Here is a 13053-nt window from a genome sequence, read left to right as displayed (position 1 = left end):
GTTTTAACCTCCGAAACCCAGAGTGCGTCCCTGTCACTTCAGAGCGTAGACGACATCCATGGCCGTGACGGTTTTGCGCTTGGCGTGTTCAGTATAGGTGACGGCATCACGGATTTTCTAGGAACACCTTCAGTACACCTCATGTTTCTTCGTAGATATAACCGGAAATACGCTTGACACCACCACGTCGAGCCAGACGACTGTACGGTTTCGGGGGTTAAAGCTTATCACCAACGTAACAAAACGGCCCTTTTTAGGGCCACCAAGTTGATTTCAGAAAATAGTTAAAATAGAATTTATATAGAGTAACCCATGATTCACCCATTCAATTTGTCACTAAATACATCAAAATGATACAAAAATCAAATAATTTGTTACGGAAATAAATAATGTTCTATTTGTAGTCTTATCGGTGGGTTAAATTTATTCCGTTTCACTTTCATAAACTGAGAAATCCTCATCGTCGCATTCTCCTGCTGCGCGACATCTTCGAACCGTTAAATAATACAGAATACATTGAGTATAGACTTAAAGTACAGAGAGTACAAAAGGAGAGGAGCCAGTGTCGCTACTTGATAGCAAACTAATCATGATGAGAGTAGTCTGTATACTTTACTGACGTGTTCAAAAAGAAAGGCAATCAAAATTTCATTTGTTGGCGTGAATGTTCCCGAAAAGTTCAGTATTTTGCTATAAGTAAATGCAAAACAAACAAATTTATTGACAGATTTGGGCAAATTTTGACCTGTTTCATGCTACTGGAAGGTATGCCGGTCACAAATGCCGCGCCATACTGATTTCCTGCGCAAGTGATAAGTATAAACGCGAATAACCACGAGGTCCAGTGAGTATAGAAAAGCTTGCCATAAAGAAACCATCACAGTTCAGGGCCACCATAACTTTCTACAAAAGAGTTGAGCTATGAAATTCACTTAAGGGGGTATTCCCAATCTTTTGCCTTTTTTCGGCCTGTTTTTCAATTAATTTTTTTTCAAGGAAAATGAATAGTAATGCGCCTAACTCTTTGGGATTCTTGTTTATTGAACATTAAAGTTTACAAATAATTTTTTTTCGACATAAAAAAAGACATTATTGAACTCACAAAATGGCGGCAAACAGACCCCTGTTCGCCGCAAACGCCTGGACGGGCGAAGACTTTTCTCTGGAACGGCTTCATCTGAACAGATTTCGTGATGAAATTAATAATCTGCATAAGATTCTCTGGAGCTTCTCCCGTTGGCAGCAAAAAATCTTGCAAATTAACAAAATGGCGGCCATATGAAAAAACAGGCGATTTTTAGCCCGCTTTTTTGCAGCTTTAAGGTGCTTCAAACAATGTTAAATGTTAATATTTTTGGCTGAAAGTGGGAGAAGCTCCAAAGAATTTAATAAGGAACAAAATGCGCAAAGATTCAAGCCAATATCTCTTATAGTTTCTGAGAAAAATCTTCGCCCGATAAAAAAAAATGTGGTTTCGAGAAAAACGCGTTTAAAGTTTTGACTTTAGTTAAAACCATTTGGGGGTTCTTACCATTAGTCAGCTATGCCTGGACACCGAATTCGCTGATCGGAAAACGGCTTGGGGGGATGAAAGTATATAGTCTAAAGTACAAAAAAAAACGTGAAAAAAAAAATTTGATTTTTTGAAAAAAAAGATCGGGAATACCCCCTTAATTCCAAAATAATATCCCAAACAACGAACAAAAATTTCGTAGCCCTACGTCAACAATGCGGCCGTGTCTTGTTACACAGTTAGACTTTCAAATTGTTTTTTTTTTTTATTACTTCATACGTGAAGTTTACGATTTTTAGAGTTGGTTGGAAATGCTATCTAACATGAAGCTTTAGTGTGATAATTTATTAGCTAGAGAAAGACCTGAAGATGGTAGGTAGAGGCTAGAGTACAGTATGAAAATTGAATAGAAGTTGAAAACGAGTATGTATGAGTTAGGTAAAGGAGTGTGCGTTTGGCTAGTACTGTCGCATTAATGACTCTTGACTCATTTTGAACTTCTATTCCTCTTCAGACCTTTTTCTAGCTAATAAATTATCACAATAAATTCAAAGTGTTTTTATGTTATTTCATACGCGAAGTTAACGATTTTCAGAGTTGGTTGGAAATGCTGACATGAAGCTTTAGTGTGATGATTTATTAGCTAGAGAATGATCTTTAGAAGAGCTTCATCTTAGATAGCATTTCCAACCAACTCTGAAGACCTTTGACTTGATTAATACTCGCCTAGAAACCTTTTCACAAAACCTACACAATTCAGAATTACTCCGGAAGTTGACTCAGAACTGCTAAGGAATTTGTCTTGAAGTTCTCTTGGTTCTTGATCTTCTCACAATTCCCCTGGAATACTTCTAAGATTCATCTTGGAATCTAATTTAAAATTCCTTAATAATTTTTACCAGACTTTCTTATGAACCGTCTTCAGTCTGGAAAAACTTAAAAATTTCTTCAGAATTGTCTCAAAAATTCTTAAAAATGCCTGCTTTCTGAAAATTCTTCCACATACCTACCCTTCAAAAATTGCTTAGGCTCATAATATGGATATTGATTTCATATCTGATTTTAAGGTTTTGACTATCTAACATTTAGATTCATGAGTTTCACCGTTAATCCAAGGTTTATGCGCACATATTTAGTTTAAAATTTATTTTTTTCCAGGACTAGGGCTTTGCAAATTTAGACATTTTATTGCAAATTTTGAAATTATTTCAAAGCTCCATCTTAACAAACAGCCTCAGAGTCTTGAACATTTTCTCATGTCTCAATTTTTAGGACTAGTCCCATTTTTTTGAACGTGATCCCATTTCATTGAAGATCAAAACTTTAAAACCAATTTTTAATTGTACACCTAATGACCTATTCAGCTAGGAAGCGTTTGGCCTACTGTTTTTCGTAAATTGTTTATGGTTCTGTAACTTTTGGGATTTTGGAATTTGATTAGTTTTGCTTTTGCAAATGTCAAAAACACACAAGCCAAACATTACTCGCGAAGATGGCAAGTTAATAACAAATGAAGTCAGAGCAAGAAAACGATAATTCTCCATTTCCACCGGAGATAATTTGCATTCTAGAGCGTGAGTATTACGAAATTGTTGCTGTATTCAATAATAGTTTATTATTCAGGTAAGTTCTATTACAAATCATTGTCAAACTTATCAAATTTATTGCTCAATGTCTTGGCTTGATTTTACTACAATATCACTTGGAAACATGTGATCAGGGTAGTAATATGATGCATGGTCTATGATCATATTCTGAATAACATATAACAGGGCTTGCAGTATGAACAAGGCAATATATATATATTTAAATCCATTTTCAGCAAACATAAAATCCAAGGAAAAATTAGTTAAACTTTAAGTGATAGATTGTTATTGTCAGCATGGTTGACATTTCAAGTTCAAAGCACAGCACATCAACAACGATGTGCAAGACAATCTAAAATTAATTGATTTTTCGTTGATATGATCTCTTCCAAGGGATTTGCTCATCGAATTGCAATGTTTGGCAAGTAGTGCAAATTCAGCAGCAAATCACTTTACATGAACATGATGTTTTTTTTACCGTGTAGAGATAGTTCTGAAGAGGATACACTCAAAAAATTCCTCACGTCATCATCACTTCATTTTGCACTTATTATGAAACGCATCCATTTCATGAGTGAATATTATGCTGTGATTATACATTCCTGGACACTATTGATTTGAATTGTGACACAATTTGATTCTATGTGCTCACATGCTAGTATCAATAGCTTTGCACATCATAGTCAAGGTTCTACAATATTCTACTTCATCGACTTCTACTTTACCAACTCTTAAAATGATTCGACAAACATATAAACAAAGGGCAGAGCGAGGGGCTGAGCTTAAACATATCTTTTTTATTATTGGGTCTGATTTGGGATTCGATCCTGGAATCTTGGCGTGTGCTCTGCTACCGTTGTCTTCATTCGATTTCACAGTGCAATGCTTGTTCTCATGGCTGAGGCTGGTTGATACCATGAAGTCACAAATCTTGCTTTCGATGTTAACCTCTCTGAACAAGCAATTCACATCGCATTGAAATGCAAAACACTTTAAATCCATCTGTTTTGAACAGTTGTGTGATTCAATGTGCAATACACTTGAATAGATAGTGAAAGGTTATCAACATTTCAAAGTTAGCAACACTAGAAATTAACGTGTATAATACATTGAAGGAAGGTGAAATACACTTAAAATAAATGTGATTGTGAATTTGAAAAATCAAATGTTTAAACACTTCGATCAGATGTGTGGAATTTTTTTAGTGTAGGTTGGAACAGTACACTCAAAATAATCCTCACATCAATGCTACGTGAAAACACACATAGATTTTTCCAGCGCATTTTTCACGTAAGACTTACGTGATTCTCATATGGAGGCACTCAATTCAGTGAGCTTCATCGTCACTGGATTATCACGTAGAAGTTACGTGATTCTTCCGATAAAATGCATAGTAATTCTAACTGGAGTTCCTACAAAATCTTGTAAGTTAATTTACGACGAAGGGCAATTAGCTCCAAGAGCTGCAATTTTAGTAAATGGAAGAGTAAATTTAGTTCCTATTATAGAATTTATAAAAAGAGACATTGTTGCGGTCCTGATGGAGGTTCCAACAACTCATGGGAAAACGGAAATATATATTGCTTCAGCATACTTTCCAGAAGACTTGGGAGATGTACCTCCACCAGAAGTAGCGGCGTTTGTTTCATACTGCAAGAAACAAAATAAGGCATTTATAATTGGCTGTGATGCAAATGCTCATCACACAATATGGGCTAGCACGGACATCAATACCAGAGGTGAGTACCTTTTAGATTATATTTCTAACAATGATATAGATATATGTAACAGAGGCGATGTTCCAACATTTATAAATGCAATTAGACAAGAAGTTCTTGATTTGACTTTGTGTAGTCCAATAATCTCAGACAAAATCAAAAATTGGCATGTGTCAGACGAAATATCTTTGTCTGATCACAAGCAAATATTATTTGAATATGAGGCTGGTCAACAGCTCACACAAACTTTTAGAGATCCTAGGAAAACAGACTGGGAGCTATATAATTCAGAGCTAGTGGCAGGAAGAGACACGATAGCAATTAACTTAAACACTTGTGAAGAACTTGAGAATAGTTCTAAACAACTTTCAAATTTGATCCAACATGCCTTTTATGAGAGTTGCATCGAAAAGGAACGTTCGACAAACAGGGAAGTACCTTGGTGGAACAACAGGCTACAGAAACTTCGTAAAAAAGCCCGGAAGCTTTTCAATAGGGCTAAATGAACACAACAGTGGGAACAATATAAGGAATCCCTCACCGCTTATAATAAGGAAATACGGAGATCAAAGAGGATACACTGGAGGCATACATGTGAGAACATTGAAAATACTCCAGCAACTGCTAGGTTGCAGAAAATACTCGCTAAAGATCATTCCAATGGTCTGGGCACTTTGAAAAAAGAGGATGGTTCTTTTACTACTTCTACAAATGAAACGTTAGAGTTGATGGTGAGAACGCATTTTCCATGTTCTATTATTAATTCAAACGAAGACCAAAACGTGACGACAACAGCAATTGGTATCGATGAAATCAGGACGGATATTCATGAAATATTGAATGAAACGACTGAGTTAGACAGAACAAAAGCTGATGCTTGCATTTTGGCCAACAAAATCTTTACTGAAAGAAAAGTTGAATGGGCGATTGAGTCCTTTGAACCTTTCAAGTCACCAGGGATGGAATTTTTCTTGTACTACTACAGAAGGGAAAAGCGGTTGTAATGCCTATTCTAACAAAGATATTTCGAGCAAGCTTAATATTAAGCTATATACCGGCAGTGTGGCGACAAGTGCGGGTTATTTTTATTCCCAAGGCTAATAAAAAGGATAAAACTTAACCAAAATCCTTCAGGCCAATAAACTTATCGTCTATTTTGCTAAAAATAATGGAAAAAAATAATAGATGAACACATAAAGTCATCATATTTCGTCACAAATCCTCTGAGCAAATATCAATTTGCATACCAGGAAGGTAAGTCATCAGTAACAGCACTCCATACGGTTGTTACAAAACTAGAAAGATCTTTTGAAGCAAAAGAAATTTCACTTGCTGCATTCCTTGACATTGAAGGTGCATTCGATAATTCATCTCACGATTCAATGACTACAGCTATGATGAAACGTGGTTTCGATCAAAGCATTGTAAATTGGATCAATGAAATGTTATCAAAAAGAGAAATATCAGCAAACCTTGGAAGCTCACTCATCAGTGTAAGAGCAACCAAAGGATGCCCGCAAGGAGGCGTGTTATCTCCTCTATTGTGGTCTTTAATAGTTGATGATCTTCTCAAAAATTTAATAGCCCATGGCTTCGAAATAATTGGCTTCGCAGATGATATGAATGCAAATTGCTTTAAATTTTGTCTCATCGTGGTGTGATAGGGAAGGATTAAACATAAATCCTTCTAAAACTACTATCGTGCCATTTACCCGAAGGAAGAAAATTTCATTAGACAACATAAGATTGAAAGGCACACTTTTGGAACTTTCTAATGCTGTCAAATATCTTGGAGTAATCCTCGATAGTAAACTTAATTGGAATATGCACCTAGAGCAGGCAATAAACAAAGCTACTAATGCTCTATGGATATGCAAAAGAACATTCGGTAAACAGTGGGGACTGAAACCGAAAATGATCCATTGGAGTTACTCGGCAATTGTGAAACCCAGGATTACCTATGGTGCATTGGTCTGGTGGCCAAAAACAAAAGAGAGTGTTGTTCAGAGAAAGTTAGAAAAACTCCAAAGGTTAGCAACTCTCTTAATAACAGGTGCAATGAGAAGTACACCATTGAAAGCATTGGATGCTTTGCTTTATATGCTACCATTGCATCAATTTATACAATTAGAAGCCGAAAAGTGTGCTCTAAGGATTACAAGGTCAGTGAAACTCTTTGAAGGAGACCTTAGAGGACATCTTACGATTCTAAAAACTGTTAGTATCAACTGTCTAGTAAGGAACAACGAACTCGACTTTTCCGAGTAGTTGACCCTGGGCGTAATTCATGGCAATTTGGTGGCCCGGTTCTTCGTCCAGGATCGATTGTTTTTTAAACAGATGGTTCAAGATTGAACAATCAAGTGGGAGCAGGAGTAACTGGCCCAGGGATAGAAATATCGGTTCCTATGGGCAGATGGCCAACTGTGTTCCAAGCTGAAATCCAAGCAATTTTAGAGTGTTCCGTTATATGTTTGCATTGAAACTATAAGAGTTCAAATATATGCGTCATGTCCGACAGTCAAGCTGCTCTAAATGCTTTAAAGTCGGCGACATGTACATCAAAACTTGTCTGGGATCACTTCAAAATTTGTCTTGTCATAATCAAGTCAACTTATATTGGGTTCCTGGTCATTGCGGGATTGAGGGAAATGAAAGAGCTGATGCACTAGCAAGACTCGGATCTTCTCATAAGTTCATCGGGCCAGAGCCCTTTTGTGGCTTATCGGCTGCATCTCTTAGAATGGAGCTAAAAGCGTGGGAATCTTCAAAAGTGGAGGAAAACTGGAAGAACACTTCCATTGCTAGGCAGTCGAAGCGATTTATTAATCCAAACATTTCTGTGACCCACAAAATCCTGGAACTTTCTAAGAAAGATCTTAGTATATATGCAGGTCTTATAACAGGTCATTGTCCGAGCCGTTATCACTTGAAGCTGATTGGAAAACTTCAAGATGATGTATGTCGCTTCTGTGGCATAGAAAAGGAAGACTCGGAACATTTGCTATGCCACTTTTCGGCAATTTTCAATAAAAGGCGTAAGTTCTTCGACAAGGGGCTGATAGAACCCTTTGACATTTGGAGAACAACTCCCAGTACGGCAGTGCACTTTATTCGAAGTATAATGCCGTGCTGGGATAATGCTATTAGTCAAACGATGGCGATCACTCCTAATAATAGTGATACGGCATCTTGATATAGCTAAAGAAAAAAATGGGGAATATATCACAATAGTTCCCTTCGGGCTCGAGGTAGACAACCTAATGTTCCAGTTCGGGATATTTTGGCTAGACGCGATCTGGAGTTTATGAAACTCATATATGTTTACTTTAAGGATATTAACCTTAGATTGTAAGTTTGATTAACCTGTGTTTAGTTTGTATTTTGTACGTGTGGGTTTTTTTTTCAATGTTTGTTTTTTGAGATGAATAGAAATAATTTCATGCTTTAGGATTAATTAAATAGGTGTATCGTAAACCACATTTAAACCTCCTTCTTCCCTTTTCCCATCCAAAAAATTGTAAATCTCCACTAACCTCGAGACAACCGCGAGTACTCGGTCCAGTTCCTTTAACTTTAAATTTAAGACAGTAATAATGTATAACGCAAAGGATAACTCGGCTCTGTAAAGTTTATTCGATTGAGCCTGTACAAATAAAGTAATTATAAAAAAAATATCACAATAGATCAGAAAAATGGTCGCAGTGATGAAAATACCCGGCAAGGAAAAAAACTAATTATTTAATTCCGATTCGATTTCAATAAAATGTATTCTTTATTTCTTAATAATCATACATAAATAGACAAAAAACACATTGGCATTAAACATATAATGAAATAAAATTCGACAGAGACAAGAACACTAACAAAAATGCATCGGCTTATAACTTCCACTTGACTTGAAGCTCGATTTGAAGTTCATAGATGATGGTTATTTGTCGTCATACTAAAAAAGGAACAAACTAAAATAATCTCCTTGTAAAATTTTAATTAATTATACTTACAACTCGAAATTGTCTCCTATTGTCTCGAAAAACTAAACCAATCTGGATTTCAATGGCATGTAAACATGCACAATGAGCTAATGCCATATTGTATAGCACTATGAGTGAATCACTCATTTATTTTTTCACACGTGAAAATCACTTAGGGTTTACGTGAAACGAACGTAGAATCTGTGTATGTGTAATTCACGTAAACGTCATTAAAAAATCTGACGATTTCGAAAGCAGTTTCGGTTTACATATAAGTGGTATCATGTAGAGTTTACTTGGGCCACGTAAAATTGACAGCAAAGGAAAAAGAGATACCCTACGTGATTTTTCACGTAACAACAACGTGTCGATTATTTTGAGTGTAGGGCAGTGTGAAAATTGAATAGCAGTTGAAATTGAGCGAAGCGCCATTAATGCGCGACAACTTTTTTCACATCAGAAAACATGTTTTTGTTGAAGTTGTTATATTTGCAGAAGCAAAATAACCCAAATTAAGCCTAACGTCCATTATGCCTATTGCAATTGGTCTACACTGATTGACGAAAAAAAAAAAATACGTTCATTAAATCTAATGTGTACGTTTGCTTAACGTCCGGTAGTAGGAAAGTAAATAAGAATGTTCGTAAATAAAGAAGTAAGTAAGTAATTAAGTAAGTAAGTATTTAAGTAAGTCAGTAGGTAAGTTAGTAAGTAAGTAAGTATGGAAGTAAGGAAGTAAGGAAGTAGTAAACTACGTAAGTTATCAAGTTAATAAGTATGTAAGAATGGAACATTCCATTATTAGATAGTAAATTATATTTTCTGTTATGCTAAACAAAGCAGTTCTTGGCAAAATAGCGAAACAAATATTTGAATATTTGAATTGACCTTCTCCAATTTGAATAAAACTTTGCGTAATTGTTTGATATAGAAAATAATTCACATTTTTGCTAAAACTCGGTCATTAAGGATCTAGTAAAATTTTTAAAAATGACGTCGGGGAAATGTTGGCTTCGGCAATACCTTAACCTATTATCGTCAGGGGGGTAAACAATGTCCTTGAGAGCTCAATTTTTGTATTGTATTTCAGAGCATCTATTGGCCAAATTTTAGTGCTCTATGACTTTGTTTACCCCCTGACGATAATTGGTTAAGGTATTGCCGAAGTCAACATTTCCCCTCCTTGAATAAAAAAAAGAAAGAAATCTGCATGGAAACGGCATTTTTGATCAAAATGACATCTAAAACAAAGTTGTGGAGAAAAATAATGTCTCTCTGGGAAAAAAATGTTTATTTTGATAAATAATGTCGTTTCCGAGCTTATCCAAGCGAGATTTACATTATCCCAAATGGCAAAATTTTAGCAACAATGTGAATCATTGTCCATAACAAAGAATCTTGCAATGTTCCAAACGCAAACGTAGGTACGAATTGCAAATCAAAAATCGTTCTAATTTACCTAACTACTTGAGATTACATAACTGAACACATACAGCCGTCGTTTTGTGTAAGCAAACAAGTAAATTAATATGTAAGCAAATATGTGCGAGCAAATATGTTCAAATAAGGAGCTAAGTAAGCAAGCGCGATAATACGAAAGCTTTGAAGTAACTCAGCACTCGAGTACATAGCAATTCCAACCGCTGGCTTAAAGAAATCCAATATAAGCCACCTAATCCATCCGATCGTACTCACCGACGAGCTGTACTCCGTCTTGGCAGCACTTTCCACTATGACAATGTCCCTCTGCTTGCCCCGCTCGTCCGTACACTCGATTCCCTGTGTGTTCAAGATGCTCTCCTTAGATGTCACCACGTAGTCCTTGCCATACTCTACATTTTTGCTCTGCTTCAAGAGTTCCAAAATCAAAAACTGACAACTCCATGGATTCCTGTGCAGCTTGACGTGACCCAAACTCTCGAGCAGGGACGTATTCAACCGGTGGAACATGTTGAAGCTCATGTTCAGGTGTTTCAAATTGACGATTGGCCACAGGAAGGCATCCTCCATCAGTTGGTTGTGTGACAGATCCAGTGAGTACAGTTTTTTCGAGTCTTCGAAAATGTTTGGCTCGATTTCGGCAATTGCATTGCGAGAGAGGTTCAGAGTTTCCAGTCGTGGACTGTACTCAAACAGTTTGTTTTCGATGTAGACCAAACGGTTTCCGGAAAGGTCGAGGACTCGAACCAAGGAGAAATCTTTGAAGATGTATTTGTTCAACTGCGAGAGCTGATTGTGGCTGGCGTTAAACATCTAGAACGGAAACGAGATAACGCGATAAGTTGACAGAGATTTATCTGCGCTCTTTGTGTGTGCTGTAGGGGTTTATGGTAGTGATGAAGATGGTTCAGCACCTACCTCTAAACTGGCTAATCCCTTGAAGCTATCCTCGTGGAAGGTTTCGATTTTGTTATAGCTCAGGTCCAAGACTCGGAGGTCAGCGTTCTTCTTGAAGGTATTATCGCCAATGTCCTCCAGCTGGTTGTGACTGATGTTGAGGAAAGCCAGCCGGGGCAAGTTGGACAGTAGATCTATTTCGAAGATGCTGATGTGATTCCCTTGCAAATGAAGGGTTTTCAGATGGCTGTTGCCGATGAAGGCAAAAAAATCCACGTAAGTTATTTGGTTATGATGGAAGGAGGCATGTGTCAGCTTGTTGAGGCCTTTCAGGGTGAATTCATCGATCGAGGTTAGTAGGTTACGGCCTAGGTTCAGGTACTTGAGGTTGGGTACGACTTTGAAGGTTCCTTCCGGTATGATTGAGATCATGTTCACGGTCAGGATCAATTTGGTTAAGTTAGGATACCGCTTGAAGGATTGAAAATTGATACCTTTTAGGAGATTTCTGCGTAGATCTAGCGTTTGGAGATTTTCCAGATCATGATCACTCCAAGATTTGATGGACGTGAGATTATTTCTGGAAAAGTTGAGTAATTCGAGATTCCTTAGTCCATTCAGAGCAAAGTCTTGCAGGTTGTTAAGTCGGCTGTCACAAATCTCCAAAGTCTTCAAATGCGTAAAGCGTATGAAGATGGCATTTGGTAGTTCCTGAAGATAACAATGATTTATGTTGACCGTTAGCGGGTTTTGACTGTGCTCTCGAATATTGCGTAAATCTTCTACGTAGCATGCTTTCAACGTAATGGAATTGCTTTGCACGTCCAGTTCAACGTCTGCCATATTACGGCGCTGGGCGGTAGCAGTCCCCCAGTGAAGGACAAAGTTTCCCACCACCAGCAGTGTCAGGAACAACACTCGACCAAACATTTTATCTGCTTTAATTTTGAGGTTATGTCACATCGGAGACTTCCCGATCGTCGTCGTTGTAGCCTTCTTCACACCACCACCTTCCCCCCGAAAACAAACGATAAAACTTTTGCAATTTTATTTAAATTATTCAACAGCACACTCGCTGCTCCTTCGGTAAAAACTGAGCCAGCGTCGATTCTTTTTCCTTTTTCACTTTTCCGGATGCAGCTGCTGGAAAATTACGCCTTTTGCTATCTCAGTGTTTCAAACAATTTTTATTCCCACTTGGCACTCAGGCATTGCACACCGCAAAATGAACACAATTTTATAATGGTGATAATTTTACTGCTTTGTAGCTGCAATTATTTGCCGGCTAACTTTTAACCTTGCTACACACTTGGCATGGAAAGCAGGTCACAAACTAGATCCTTGATTTCACTTGAGCAGAATTTTCTCCGATAACAGATGGAAGCTATTGAAAATTCATTAAGTCGTTGGCTTTCACTTGTTTGGTTTTTCGTTCGTCAATGGACTAGTAGGTAATAATGACGACGTCGTAGGTCGTCAATGTCGGCGCAAAACGATTAGACTTGAGTAGTCGCACACACCACTTGTTGTTATCGACTGGTCCGAAATGTGTGCGCGCGCGGTTTCTCAGCCAGTCCAAGTGCGGGGACCGCCAAGTGGTCTACAATAAAAGAGTATAATTAACACGGTTGTGTGAATTAATTGAAACGCGTTTGCTCGCCATTGATCTTGTTCGGCATTTGGATTCCGGAGGTAGCAAGATGCAAACCAGTGCAATTGAGAATATGTTCCTCAAATGTTTAGATGTTGATTAGAATCGTGCTGTTATTTTATGAATGACAAGATTTTAGCTTTGTAAAAATCCACTCGAGCGTTTCTGTAATTAAAGTTATTCACTATCGACTGTTTGATTAAAACTAATTAGTACTCTCATTAAACAACATTCAATGCATTCAATCGGAACAGATAACTATGGTGTTCTAATT

The 13053-nt window shown here is 37.3% G+C and overlaps 1 protein-coding gene across 2 annotated transcripts in view; it reads right to left on the bottom strand.

The window, feature by feature from the left end:
- The window catches only part of LOC135712995 (insulin-like growth factor-binding protein complex acid labile subunit), a 50513-nt gene extending 37832 nt beyond the window's left edge, over positions 1 to 12681 (bottom strand). For both annotated transcript variants that reach the window (XM_065236091.1, XM_065236085.1), the window contains exons 1-2: positions 11150 to 12681; positions 10487 to 11044 (exon numbers count right to left, since the gene is read on the bottom strand). In XM_065236091.1, coding sequence (XP_065092163.1) covers positions 10487 to 11044; positions 11150 to 12058 — 1467 coding nt within the window. In that variant the 5' untranslated portion in view covers positions 12059 to 12681. The remainder of the gene's footprint in view (positions 1 to 10486; positions 11045 to 11149) is intronic.
- Positions 12682 to 13053: the final 372 nt, after the last annotated feature.

Source organism: Ochlerotatus camptorhynchus, unplaced genomic scaffold, assembly GCF_037179485.1.
Source record: "Ochlerotatus camptorhynchus isolate MF236.1 unplaced genomic scaffold, CSIRO-AGI_Acam_v1.1 ptg000040l, whole genome shotgun sequence".
In the NCBI taxonomy this organism is placed as follows: domain Eukaryota; kingdom Metazoa; phylum Arthropoda; class Insecta; order Diptera; family Culicidae; genus Ochlerotatus; species Ochlerotatus camptorhynchus.
The sequence above is the reverse complement of the archived record's forward strand: the minus strand, read 5'-3'. Positions and strand labels throughout refer to the sequence as shown.